Source organism: Elephantulus edwardii, unplaced genomic scaffold (genome assembly GCF_000299155.1).
Source record: "Elephantulus edwardii isolate Elephantulus edwardi_28Jun2011 unplaced genomic scaffold, EleEdw1.0 scaffold00062, whole genome shotgun sequence".
Classification (NCBI taxonomy): Eukaryota; Metazoa; Chordata; class Mammalia; order Macroscelidea; family Macroscelididae; genus Elephantulus; species Elephantulus edwardii.
The window spans coordinates 15,033,335-15,046,212 of record NW_006399812.1 but is presented as its reverse complement, the minus strand read 5'-3'; the positions used below and the strand labels follow the sequence as shown (position 1 = coordinate 15,046,212).

General features: G+C 47.0%; 2 protein-coding genes across 3 annotated transcripts in view; one reads left to right on the top strand and one right to left on the bottom strand.

Moving 5' to 3' along the window:
- GPATCH1 (G patch domain containing 1) overlaps window positions 1-12,878 on the bottom strand; it is a 52,686-nt gene that overhangs the window by 34,547 nt on the left and 5,261 nt on the right. Inside the window, exons 2-8 of the mRNA XM_006887839.1 lie at window positions 9,015-9,149; window positions 7,932-8,017; window positions 5,865-6,025; window positions 5,154-5,251; window positions 3,597-3,655; window positions 2,801-3,043; window positions 891-1,038 (exon numbers count right to left, since the gene is read on the bottom strand). Of these exons, the coding sequence (XP_006887901.1) occupies window positions 891-1,038; window positions 2,801-3,043; window positions 3,597-3,655; window positions 5,154-5,251; window positions 5,865-6,025; window positions 7,932-8,017; window positions 9,015-9,149 (930 nt within the window). The remainder of the gene's footprint in view (window positions 1-890; window positions 1,039-2,800; window positions 3,044-3,596; window positions 3,656-5,153; window positions 5,252-5,864; window positions 6,026-7,931; window positions 8,018-9,014; window positions 9,150-12,878) is intronic.
- Window positions 6,235-6,681, top strand: LOC102848798 (endothelial differentiation-related factor 1-like). 2 transcript variants are annotated; one of them, XM_006887838.1, is made up of 2 exons: window positions 6,235-6,462; window positions 6,514-6,681. In XM_006887838.1, exons 1-2 carry the CDS (start codon window positions 6,235-6,237, stop codon window positions 6,679-6,681), a joined length of 396 nt encoding a protein of 131 aa, XP_006887900.1. The 2 variants fall into 2 exon arrangements, with proteins under 2 accessions (XP_006887900.1, XP_006887899.1); XM_006887837.1 differs by having other exon boundaries at window positions 6,235-6,681.

The window sequence follows — 12,878 nt, the reverse complement described above, 5'->3', positions numbered from 1 at the left end:
TTCCAGAGAGACACCGTTGCTCTTGAGTACTTTAGAGAGGTCCCTAACCGCAGACTTTCCCATCGCAATACGTTTTTTGATTTCCTGGCTACTGGTGCCAACAGTGTTGACCGTGGAGCCGAGCAAACTGAAGCTGTGAACAATCTCAATCTCTTCACCATCCATCCTGATGTAGCTTGAAATTTTGTTTGTGTAAGAACTTGCCATCCCAGCAAGAACACCCTCACACTCAAAGTGAGGGATTCGAAGACAGGCTGAGTCTTCAGCTCCATCGCTGTGGGCGCTCGTGTGCGTGCTGCCTGCTCCCCACGCTGGCCTTCTGACCTGCTGCTCGAGCTGGCCTGCTTTAGACACCTGCCCAGTTCCTGGGGTTCTGACTGCTCCCCTGTGATCCACTGTCAGCTCTGACTTGTACCCACCCACGTACTGGATGCTTCACTGATCCCAGGCCTTGCTACTGTGGTCCCATCTTGACAGATGGCTTGGGCCTTGGCCTGGTTTAAATCCTGCCTCTGGGCGAGCTCTGGTGGCCTAGTGGCAAGAAGCTGCACTGCAATCCTAAAGGTGAGCAGTTTGAATCCACCAGATGCTGTGCTGGAGAAGAAGGAACAATCTCCTCCTATACCAGTCAGATCAGATTTGACCGTACATACACACACACACACACACACACAAATAATAAAAAAATAAAAATATTCAAAAACAAAATAAACCCAAAACTCAATCCTGCCTGTCTGACTTGCCATGCAATTTCTCCTTCTCCCACTGGTCTCTCATCCTGCACCTTCTATGAACAACCACTTGCCCACGGAGTCTGAACTCATGGCCACCTTGTGCTCTCTTCTTCCAGATGTTCGGTTCTACCACTGGTTGTGGGTCTATGGACTCACCTTTCTGGCTTTTATATTGCTTGGGTGCTGTCCAGCCATATAGGCCATCTCCAGGCTCCTCATCCTTCAAAACCGTGTCATACTTAGACAGTGTTTCTGTGGCATATATATCATCATCTTCCTCTTCTAAGGCACCTACACCAAAAGCCTTCAAGACAACAAGGTTTCATATTGAGCAATTAGACTTTTGAGTACGTATGCCGTGAGGACAGCACCTCGGCACTCTGGGGACACCACGGGACAAGCACAAAGGAGTCCTAGAATAAGACACTCAAGTCTCAGAAAATAACTACTAGGTGTGAACGCCACGCCTCCAGCACTTGGGCTGTGCTCTGGCCCCAGCAGCAGCTGTGAGGCGCAGGCAGAGGACATGCCCGACAGCAGAGGGCGCAGGGGTATCATTTACCCATCAACGCTGCCCGGGCCAGAGCTTCAGCCAAGGCTCGAAGGCTAAGGCTAGGATGAGGGCTGTCCATTTCTATGGGGAATGGCCTCCACCAGTTCAGTTTGAGGGAGCTCTGGTGGCCTAGTGGCAAGAAGCTGCGCTGCAATCTCCTGAAGGCACACAGTTCAAGGCCACCAGATGCTTCGTGGGAGAAGGAGGGACAATCTCCTCGTTTGTGATTAACTGCCTTTGAAAACCCACCAGAGAGTCAGCTGTGGATTGGTTCCGACTCTACGGTACACAACAACAATAACAACAGTCCAATTTGTGTTACCAGTACTAAAGCGGGAGGGACCACAAATAGAAAAGAAATGATAAAACTATAATTCCCAGGTAACCATTTTTGGTATGAAAAACTGCCAGAATGTTCCTTCGAAGCAAAAGTGTGAGCCTGCATCTCATCTACCTTAGATCTGGAGATCATTAGCAGGAGAGACCACCAGTTCTTGGAGAAAGACACCAGGCTTGGTAAAGTAGGAAACAGATTTAAACCCATAGTTGTTGAATCAGAATTGACTCATAGCTGACCCTCCAGTGAGTTCTCAGAGGTGAAAATCCTGTGGGAGGAGACAGGCCATCGTGCTTGTGCAGAACCACTGGTGGGTTTGAACCAGCAGAGAAGCCCGACTCTCAGGTGAGCAGTGCCAATCCCTGTGGCTTCACCAGCAGAGCTCCCTTAGTAAAGGGGAGGGTCAGTGAAACGGTCGGGCCGACATGGCTCAACACCAGGCGGGCAGCACAGCAGTGACTGTGACCTTGGTAGTGACCGGGCGGTCGGGGCTCCACTCTGCTGTACACAGGGTTGCTGTGAGTCGGAACCAAGTGGCACCAAAGAGTCGCCATAACAGGAAGGTGTCACGGTGTGTTTATCCACTAGCCTGATAATGGGGATCTGAGTTCTTCCCAGTTCGGGTCCAATGTGAAAGTCCTACCTGCTCCGATCATTCCTGTGCACCAAGAGACATGCACACAGGCATTTCTGCAGAACAAATACCTGAGTGCAAACGTTAAAAAAGAAAAAGAAGCCTCTGAATTGATTTGGGAGACTGTCAAGCCATAAAAGTACTCTATCTCCCCAAAGATAAAAACAAAGCAAGTGTCCTGCACTTACAACTTGGAACCTGCAGCACCAGGAAATAGTCCAAGAGACAGGAAATCATAGACCTGGGTGCAGGCACACAGTGATTCAACTATTAACTAGATTAAAGAGAGTAAGGGAGGTTTCTTGCTCAGCTCCACAAACACGTGGAAAAGCAGTCCTCATTCCTGGGGCCACACCAGGTTTCAGGACAACAGTAAAATCACAAAGGTGCAGGCTTTACACATCTTCAGAAAAGACGCTAAAAAAATAAACCATTTTAAAATCTTCACTTATCCCATAAGAAACGAGTGCCAACCATGGGGTACAAGGAGAGTATACTCATTTCCCAGTGGTCACGCATTTATAAAGCAAAAGCCTTTTTACCTGGCCTGACATTCCCAGCTTTCTTCCTTTACTTGGTCCAACATCTCCAAGAAGATTGCTGGCCCTCTCAGAGCCCACACTGAAAAGATTGAAATGCTCTCCCAGACCTCCAAACAGGGCCTGCTGGGGATCCAGGCCCCGGTAAGCCAGTCCGTGCACATTGTCCTTAGGAGTAAAATCCACAGGTGTGACGTCTTTGGGGGCAAAGGTTACATTTTCAGGCAGGTAGTCATCATCTTCATCCTGTTTCCAATGTTTAAAATAGAATTAAGGTGAGTCACTGAGTGGCCCAAAGTAAACCTGTGCAACACTATTTTAAAATGCAGTGATTAAACACAATAGAATAAGCAAACCTTCATTTCCAACACTACAGATGACGGAATCAAGTCCCTGAGTGAACAACGCTGCTGCAACAGCTCCGTTAAAGAATCTGAACAGACTTGGAACGTGTGTGCTGCTGACATACTGCTGAATATCTTTTTTTTTTTTATTTTGTGTGAGTGTACCATCAAATCAGATCTGACTGGTACAGGAAGAGGACATTGCTCCTCCTTCTCCGGCAGAGCATCTGGTGGATTCAAACTGTGTACCTCTGTGATTGCAGTGCAGCTTCTTGCCACTAGGCCACCAGAGCTTCCCTACTGCTGAATATCGTCTATGACTAAAATAGTGAATATTTATTTAATTGTAATAGGATTTGAGCACCTTTTACAAATTTACAACCCAAAAAGCTTCATGATCATAAAGTAATAAATTCTACTTATCAGACTGGAAGTCAGTTCTCTTTATCCTGTACCTCAGATCCTTCAGAGTTCCCGGGGGGTAACGCACAGCCATAGATTTTCACTGCAGGGTCTAGAAAGGACATTGTAAATGTATTAGTCATGAGAGATGGACATACAGGAGCCGGACTCCCTGCATCGACAAGGGGACTGTGTCTGAGTGTGCTGGACAAAGTGATAGAGCGGCAGGGTCAGAGGATGGTGGCCCCGCAGCTGTCGTCTGCCAGCTCTCTCTCCTCCCACACGCTGCAGTAATGTGCTCGGTGAGTAACTACGGCTGCCCCAGCACGGAGGAGAAGACAAAACAAATGCCTGCTGCCCTAACAGAGGTCACAGCCCGAAACACAGAGAACACAAGGGTATGTTTTGTTCTACTACCAACGGCACACAACAACCACCAGAACAGAAATGAAGGGGGGAAAAGTATTTAAAAAGGTGAGAAACAAGAAGTTTCATACCCTTCTGGTGGGACTATAAACAAGTACACAGAGCCTGAAAGGTCATCACATTATTGTTGCTGTCATTAAGTAACATCAGTAGGTTCCAACTCCTAACAGCCACAAGGTCCACACAATGGAGCACTGTCCAGCCCTGGGCCAGACTCACACACTCTAACAGGTGAGACCACTATTGTTGCTGTGCCATCAAGTCACCTGCAACTCACAGCAACCCTATGTACAACAGCTCTGAACTCTGCTCTATCCTGAGCCAACCTGTCTCTGACACACTTGTCCCCATTACCCCAGTCACTGAGTCAGTCCATCTCATCGAGGGGCTTCCCCTCAGCCCTCTATCATTCCATCTCCTTGAAAATCTTACTTTTTTCCTGACACTTTACCAGGCAAAATGTCCTTTTCCAGGGGCCAGCCTCTCCAGACAACATGATCAAAGGACATGAGATAAAGTCTCACCATCCTCATTTCCAAGAAGCATTCCAACTATACTTTTTCCAAAACAAATTTGGTTTTTCACCATTCCACAATATCTTTAATATTCCTTGCCAACACCATATTTCACATGCATAAATTATTTTCCAGATTCCCTTATTAATTGTGTAGCTTTCTCTCACATATGTGAGACTGAAAACATCAAGATGTGGGGCAGGCACGCCTTAGTTTTCACAGTGACATCATTGCTCTCTGGCACTTTAAAGAGGTACTTTGCTCTGAGCAACATATCATGTGATTTCTTGACTGCTGATTCCATGGGCAATGCCCATGGATCCAAGTAAAAGGAAAACCTTGATAACTTTAGTCTTCTGTTGTTCATGTTAGTCCTAAGATTTTCACTGGCCAATTATTTTTTTCAGAAGCGAACTGTCAAGTTTTCTTCTTAGCCTGTCTTCGTCTGTCAGCTCTGCTGAAACCTGTTCACCATGGGTGACTCTGCTGGGATTTGAAATACCAGTGTCATAGCTTTCAGTGTCATAGCAACACACAAGTTACTACAGTACAACAGACAGATGCATGGGGGCCTTTGCATGCAACAGGCACACCACCTGACCTAGCAAGTCTCTCTTCAGAAGTAAGTAGCCACTCAGAAGTAGGGATGATGAACATCAACACACGTACCAGGATTCTGTCGGCGCGGTCTTCTCTTCACTCGTGGGCCAACTCCTTGTCCTTCCTTCCAACCCATTTTTCTTAATAATTCAAAACCAATAGATAATCTGGAAAAGCAAAATATTAAAAGTGAACTTCTTCTGAGACATAAGAGAACAGTGTGAGGTAATCAGGTCTTGAGATCCTGCCTGGCTCATACACCTGTCCTGCGACCTCTCCTTCACTGCGTTAGAACCGCATGAACTTGGCCCCTCCAGCCACCACTGGACAATGTCCTGGGGAAGTTCGTCAGGTGCCCACTCTCCTGAGCATCTGGACAGAGGACAGAAACTCCACATGGTCTCTCCTAAGCATGGGGTTTGGGGTAAGAGCAAGGTCTGTGGTTGTCCCATCACACCCCGTGCCCCGGTCACAGAGGAACGTGAGGGTCACAGAAGAAAAGAAGATAGACTAAGTAAGTCCGACAGGACAGGGCACACAGGCCACAGAGAGAGGCCAGGAAAGCAGCCACCCAACTCCTGACAGCATTCCAATTTCAGTGAGGTCCAGCAGCAAGGCCAGTGGCAGCAGCTCTTCAGTTCCACGCAGTAACAAAACCCTCTGGACAACAAAACCCCCAGTTCACCCAAGTTAGTCTAAGGAAGTCTGTCACTCCTAGTCAAATTGTACTGCAAAGGGGTGATGCCAAGAATGGAAAGGGCAGAACCAATGCATTCTCACTTTGCTGGTGCTATGAGGTCATCAAGCAGAGTGGCTCCAGGAATGGGTGCGGTAGCAGCTGCCAACTGCCTGGCTTTTTCTCGGATTCTGTCTTTGGTTTTGGAAGCAAAATCATCCGTGGTAACAATCGCTTTAGGTGCTATTCCAAATTCACTAAGATCCTTAAGAAAATGCAAACAGGATTACTTACATTTCTTTTGAAACCATGGTTAGGCAAGACAAATCACACGGGCTTCAAAACAAAACACACACTAAAAAGTCTAGCTCGGGGGCGGGGTCGCGCAGCGCGACATCGCGAAGCCGCGCCGGGTCTCAGCAGCTGCCTCGGAGCCGCCGGACTGAGTCAGCGACCAACCGCGCCCGACCGGCCATGGCCGAGAGCGACTGGGACACGGTGACGGTGCTGCGCAAGAAGAGCCCCACGGCGGCCCAGGCCAAGTCCAAGCAGGCCATCTTGGCTGCTCAGAGAAGAGGCGAAGACGTGGAGACATCCAAGAAATGGGCAGCTGGCCAGAACAAGCAGCACTCTGTCACCAAGAACACTGCCAAGCTGGACCGGGAGACAGAGGAGCTGCACCACGACAGGGTGACCCTGGAAGTTGGCAAGGTGATTCAGCAGGGCCGGCAGAGCAAGGGGCTTAAGCAGAAGGACCTGGCCACGAAAATCAATGAGAAACCGCAAGTGATTGCTGACTACGAGAGTGGGCGGGCCATCCCTAACAACCAGGTGCTGGGCAAGATCGAGAGAGCCATTGGTCTCAAACTCCGGGGTAAGGACGTGGGGAAGCCCATTGAGAAGGGGCCAAGGGCGAAATGAACACAAAGCCTCGAAGTCAGTCCCGGCTGATCTCGTCCGGTGGCTTCCCAACCCCAGGACTGGCACCAGCCTTGCTAGGGACCCTCATCTTGTACCTGCTGTCAAACAAACTAATTGTGCAAAGTTTCTGGCTCTCCTGCCTGTTCTTCACCCCTGAGCGGTCGTAGTGTTAGCTCGGTGGGCTGGGGGCTGAGGCGATCCCCTTAGGGAGCAGAGGGGTGCTGCTAGGAGGGGCTGCACAGCTCCTCCTCATGCGCTTCAGTGAAAAGGGGGCAGATCGTAGGGTCACAAAGAACAGGGACAGCAAGGATCTGTATTACAAGCCTTTTGTGTTTACAGGCTGTCTGGCTGCCCCTTCCTGTTCCTCACAGGCGCCTGCCCTCCTCTGTGCTGGCCCATGCTGGACCACTTCAGGGCTAGGGTCAGGCCAGAGGGAGGAAGGGCCCAAGTCTTAACCACGCTGGTCATCATGATCCCACTGCCCTTGCCAGAGACGACATTAGGGACAGGTCTGTGAAGGACTCTCCCAAGCAGATGTCAGGTAAAGGACACTGTTAAGACTTATGACAAAGGCTTCTCTGCATTGAAGATGATGAGGGAGAGAACAGTTTAAAATTAATATATTTTAGGGCACTATGATTATCATAGGAGTCGGAATGAGGGTTGCAGAGTGGAGTATACTTGGGGTGGGGGTGGGGATGTGCGGGGTGAGGGGAGGGATTGTGTACCAATGAAGGAATTTTTCTTTTGCTTTTCAAGGAGAGAAGCCAACTGGGGGTGGAGGGGGGGGGGGGGGGGAAAGTGCAACAATGAATGAATGGAATTCCAAAATCTCTGTAGATGTTCATTGAAATTAATAATAATAATAATAAAAGACTTATGACAAAGGGTTCTTTGCTCTCAAGAAAAACAGCCCATAAAAAGATCCACTGGGTATTATCCCCGATGTGTCACCCTGGACCAGGAGGAGAGCCCCTGTGAGAAGAAGCTGACGTACAGGTGACTGAGAGGAGAGGATTCCTCCTGGCCTGTGAGGGATTAATTTGTGGTAAAGATGATTAAAAAACAAACAAAACAAAAAAACCCAACCAAACTTCCATCAGGATGCCGTGGACTTCAGCAGGAGGAAGAGGAGGCCTCCTTCTGGTTTGACTAGCGTAAGGAGATATGTCTACCAGGAAATGTGTCTCATGTAGCAAGAACTGCACACATCCTATTGCCAAGTGGTCATCAGAGCATGGCACGCTCACCTCCTCATCCATAAAATCCTCAGGACCAAGAACAGATTTGTCTGCTCTGTTCTGCCGCGAAGACACGAAGGTAGATGGTGTCCACCCTTGGGGGGAAAAGACAGTTCAGAACTTAACAATCCCAACCTGTACTTTGTTTTTTATAATGCAGTAATTACACAGCATGGATAGATTTAAAACTCCAAGAACTACAAACTCTACAGCCACCTCTCTCCCATAGCTTTCTCTCTATAGTATTTATCTTTTTTCTTTCTTGTTGTGTACCATTCAATCAGATCCAACTGGCACAGAAGGACATCGCCCCTCCTCCAATGGAGCATCTGGTGGATTAGAAATGCTCACCTTCGGGATGGCAGCACAGCTTCTTGCCACTAGGCCACCAGAGCTCCTACCCTGTATGGCATCTTATTCCTATTAACTGCTAAATCAGAAAGTGCATCTTCCACTCACAACACTCATAAAATGAGAAGCCATTTTACGTCTGTTAAAAACTGCTTTTAGGTTAAACCACTGAGAAGTGCAACATTTTAAACAATATGGAATTTATTATACTGTACAGAGTGGAAAAACTAAATTTACTTTTCTCCAAACTGACAGCATTAGCGGTGACACAACAGAATCCGGAAAGAGCAGTTGGGGTCTACGCTCTGGGCTCTCTCCAACCTCACACTGGCCCCGTAACTGCTCCGATCACCTGCAAACAGCTGTGATGCCTGCTCTCCAGTCACTGAGCCACGTGGGGACCTTCCAGTGATTAACTGGGTGAATCTGTGTGAGAGTACTCTGCACAGCAAGACAGGATAGGAAATGGAAATCACTACTATCACTTAATCATTTGGCAAGAATGTATCTATTTAAAGAAAGCTGAAGAAAATTTTTTAATCTTCTGGTTGAAATCAACAAGCAATAGGCAAGGTGACTCTGGAAACTCTCCAAACACTCAACACAAAAGACTTCAATGTACAGATATTATAATGTACACATACCTCCATATACACAGGCCACCATGCATCTATACTACACTGCACACACACTGAATCATTTTCTTTAGCAATCTAATGGCTGTAAATAAGAAAAGCCTACCTTCCTTTGAGCCAACGGTATTGAAATATCCAGCAGAGAAGCCTCCGCTAAAGGCTCCATGAAACCGTTTATACCTTCCTTTTTCATCCCGGACGGTCTGATCATGAAGAGGAACTGGTTTCTTCGGTCTTTCACCTAAAAAATGCCCCAGTCATTATTAATTAGAAAGAAAGAATGGGAAAATGGGCTCGAATACATTTAGAGGGAAAGAGTGCTTCTTAAATATAATTTTTCACTTTTTATCACTTTAATTATCATTTTAAAGAAGTTACTAACTCTGTATTTTGATAGTGTATATTTACATCTTTTCTCCGTCTTCTGTATGGTTCTGAGACAATTACGCTTGGTTGTTGGTGGTGTGTAGTAGAGGCAGCCGTGGATCATAACGCCCCTGCCTCACACATCCTCACAATCCAGCTACTTCAATAATTAAGTCAGCTCATACTTCCAGAAGACAGAACAAAAAACCAAAAGAACACGCTTCCCAGTCCCAAATTCTAGCCCACAGTGTGTGGAGCATAACCCTCGGCAGGGTGGTCAAGAGGACATGTTCTTTACACCACGAGATAAGAGTTCAAGGCCTATCCATGCCCACCTTACTGACGGCCAGCTCTGTGATCTTGTGCAAGCTGTTTAATCTCCCTGAGCTTCAGTCTCCACAACTGTACAATTAAGAGCTGCACCGTGGTCCACTTTGAACAGCGGTGATGAGGATTAAACACCTGGTCCAGAGAGCTGACCACGGCATAGCCCCATAAATACTGCCTAACTTTGACTTCATCCTCAAGAGGTGAATTACAACTTTGGTCCCAAACCCAAGATTTTTTCACCATGTGTTAGAAATGCAGTGCACAGCTACCTCAACTTAAAAGACCTCAAGAAAGGATGAGAAAGGGGAAAGCAAAACATGCAGGTAATTGCTAAATATGTAGGCTCAGACCCAACTATATCAGTGGTCACCTTATCGTAATACTTGGATTAAATTCTTTCATTAAAGATTAAAATTGTCAGATTGTATTTTTTTAAAATGTATTCTACTTGGAAGATTTAAAATGTATTCTACTTAAACACCAAATGGGCAGTAGACAAACCATGAAATACAAACTCAGACAATGACTAATCTCAGACTGCATAGTCTTCCAAGCTAGAACATTATTAGTGATAACGAGGAAGTCTCAGAGTGCTAAAAGAATCAGTTGGTTAGGAAGGGATATCAACCTTAAAATTGTGTGCATCTACTAACCAAAACAAATAAATCAAATATTGACAGAACTGAAAGAAAAGACAAGACACACAGGACAACACTCCATTACAGTATGTGCAGCTGGCCAATTCTCAGCTTAGGCCAAGTTTCTCAGCCTCAGCACTACTGACAGAATAACCCATCGTTTTGTGGAGCTTTGAAAGGTAATTACCAGGATCCTTGGTCTCTACCCACTTGATGCCAGTAGTACCCCACCCCCAAGTGGTGACAACAAAAACTTGTTTAATAAAAATTGTCCCTCTAGGGAACACACTGGCCTGGGTGGAGAACCACTGGCGTCAGCTAAGACAGGGTGGGTCCTGCCAGTGTGAGGTGCTGCCCTCATTCTGGTCTCCAGGAACCTCTGATGAGAAAGGGGAGATAAGATGATCTGTAGACAACTAAGGGGAACCTGTGGCGGCAGGTGAGGAGGCCAAGCAGGGCAGCTAACGAGATCCCACAGGGCTCCTGAGGTCAAGGCGCCGCCTCTGCCCACAGGACAGGTGATACTCCAAGGACAAGGTGGCATTTTAGTCAGGCCCTGTTATAATTACTGCTACTTGCTGTGCTGACTCCTCCCTGCCTTTCATATAAGCTATCTCACTGACCTCTGCAGATAATGACACCTTGATTAGCAGCTGGCCTCAAGGCCGAGGCTTTTACACCAAGCTGGAACCAGATCTCAGTTGTGTCTGCCTCTAAACTAAGATGCCACCCATACTTGACTCATCCCCCAAATACAAGTTTATTGAGGGTCTTGTCAGGGAAGCAGCCCTGTCCTAGACTCTGTTGCTGTTGTTGTTGTTACGTGTCATCAACTCACCTATGACTCATAGCTACCCTATGAACCCTGCCCTGTCCTGAGCCTGTCTCTCTGTCTCCAACACATCTACCCCCATTACCCCAGGAACTGTATCAATCCATTTCATCCTGGATTTTCCCCTCCTGCACTGTCCCTCCACCCCTCCAAGAATGATGTACTTCTCCAAGCACTGGTCCCTCCTGGCCACATGCCCAAAGCATGTGAGACAGAGCTTCAAAATCCTAGCCTCTGAGGAGTAGCCTGGTTTCACCCTCTCCAAGATAGACTTGTTTGTTCTCTTGGTGGTCCATGATATGTTCAAAACTCTTCCTCAGCACCACAACTCAAAGGCATCGATTCTTCTTCAGTCATCTTTAGCCATTGTTTCAGCTCTCTGATGCATAGGCAAGTAATTGCAAAGACCATGGCCTGAATCGGGTGTACTTTCACGTCTAGACTGACATTGTTGCTTCTCAGACCTCTGGAGAGGTCCATAACAGCAGATTTTCCCAATGCAATTCGTCTTTTGATTTCCTGACTGCTGGTGCCAAGAGTGTTGATTGTGGAGCTGAGCAAGCTGTAACTGTTAACAATCTCAATCTCCATCTTTCATGGTGCTGCCAACTGGCCCAGTGGTGAGAATCTTTTTCTTCTTGATGTTGTGTTTCAATCCACATTGAAGACTCCAGTCCTTGACTTTCTGCAGCAAGTGCTGCAGGTCCTCCTCAGTTTCAGCAAGCAAAGTTATAAGGCTCTGGGTACTGAAAACTAAAACAAAGCATCATTTCAGCTCCATTCGCTGACTGCTCAGAGGCCAGCATGTACAAAACTCCTGACAGTGTGCAAGGACCACAACATCCCAGCCAGGGGGTAAAGATAAACCATAAGCAGAATTTTGTTAGTTGCAGATTGAGATGTAATCCACGAGTAACCATGAGTAAACAGAAGGAGGAATCGAAGGTGGGCCCCTGTGAGTGGAGGAGAGAGAGGAGTGGGAGACCGAGGCAGGAGCACAGAGGCCTTGGGCATGGCGCTGCAGGGCCATCCTGTAGGTGATAAACGTCATGTGTGTTCTCTAAGACATAGAAACCACCAGCAGTGTTGAGAGTCAGAGCAGCAAGAAAGAAATTGGTCCTAAGTTCATCTGGGCACAAAATAAGCTGGAAACAGGAAGCCTTCCAGAGACAAGTCAAAGTGGAACCCCCAAAGAAAGTGGGGGAAGTGTTGGGTCAGAGAACCTCTGTCTAAAAAGAGTGCCAGCCTTTAGGTTTATCTCCCCTCCTCTCTCTCTCATCCTTTCTTTGACTATTTTTATTACTGATTTTAATTCTCATGTTTCAAAATTGTGATAACATATGCACAAAAAACCATCTTTGCCAACCGAACAATATCTAACTGTGTCATGTGGTGATAGTTATTACTCATCACCACTGTCCTTTTCCAAGTTACTCCACCATCAATAAAAACTCGAAGCAAAAATGCAACACCCAAACCCTGGAGCTGAGTCCACCTCACAGTGAACCTGTGAGCCATGGTAGCTCAGTGACTAAAGCACTTGGCGCTGACTGAAAGGTGGAAAGAGCCAGCAACTATTTCACAGGAGAAAGATGTGCCAGCCTGCTTACCTAGAGATTAAAACCAGAAATCAAGGGGAGCTCTGGTGGCCTAGTGGCAAGGAGCTGCAACTACAATCCCAGAGGCACACGGTTCGAATCCACCAGATGCTCTGCCGGGAAAAGGAGGGACAATCTCCTCCTGTACCAGTCAGATCTGATTTGACGGTACACTCACACAAAAATAAAAATAAATAAATAAATAA

Coding starts and splice junctions, on each gene's coding strand:
- LOC102848798 (XM_006887837.1), top strand. CDS start 6,235: ATGGCCGAGAGCGACTGGGACACGGTGACGGTGCTGCGCAAGAAGAGC.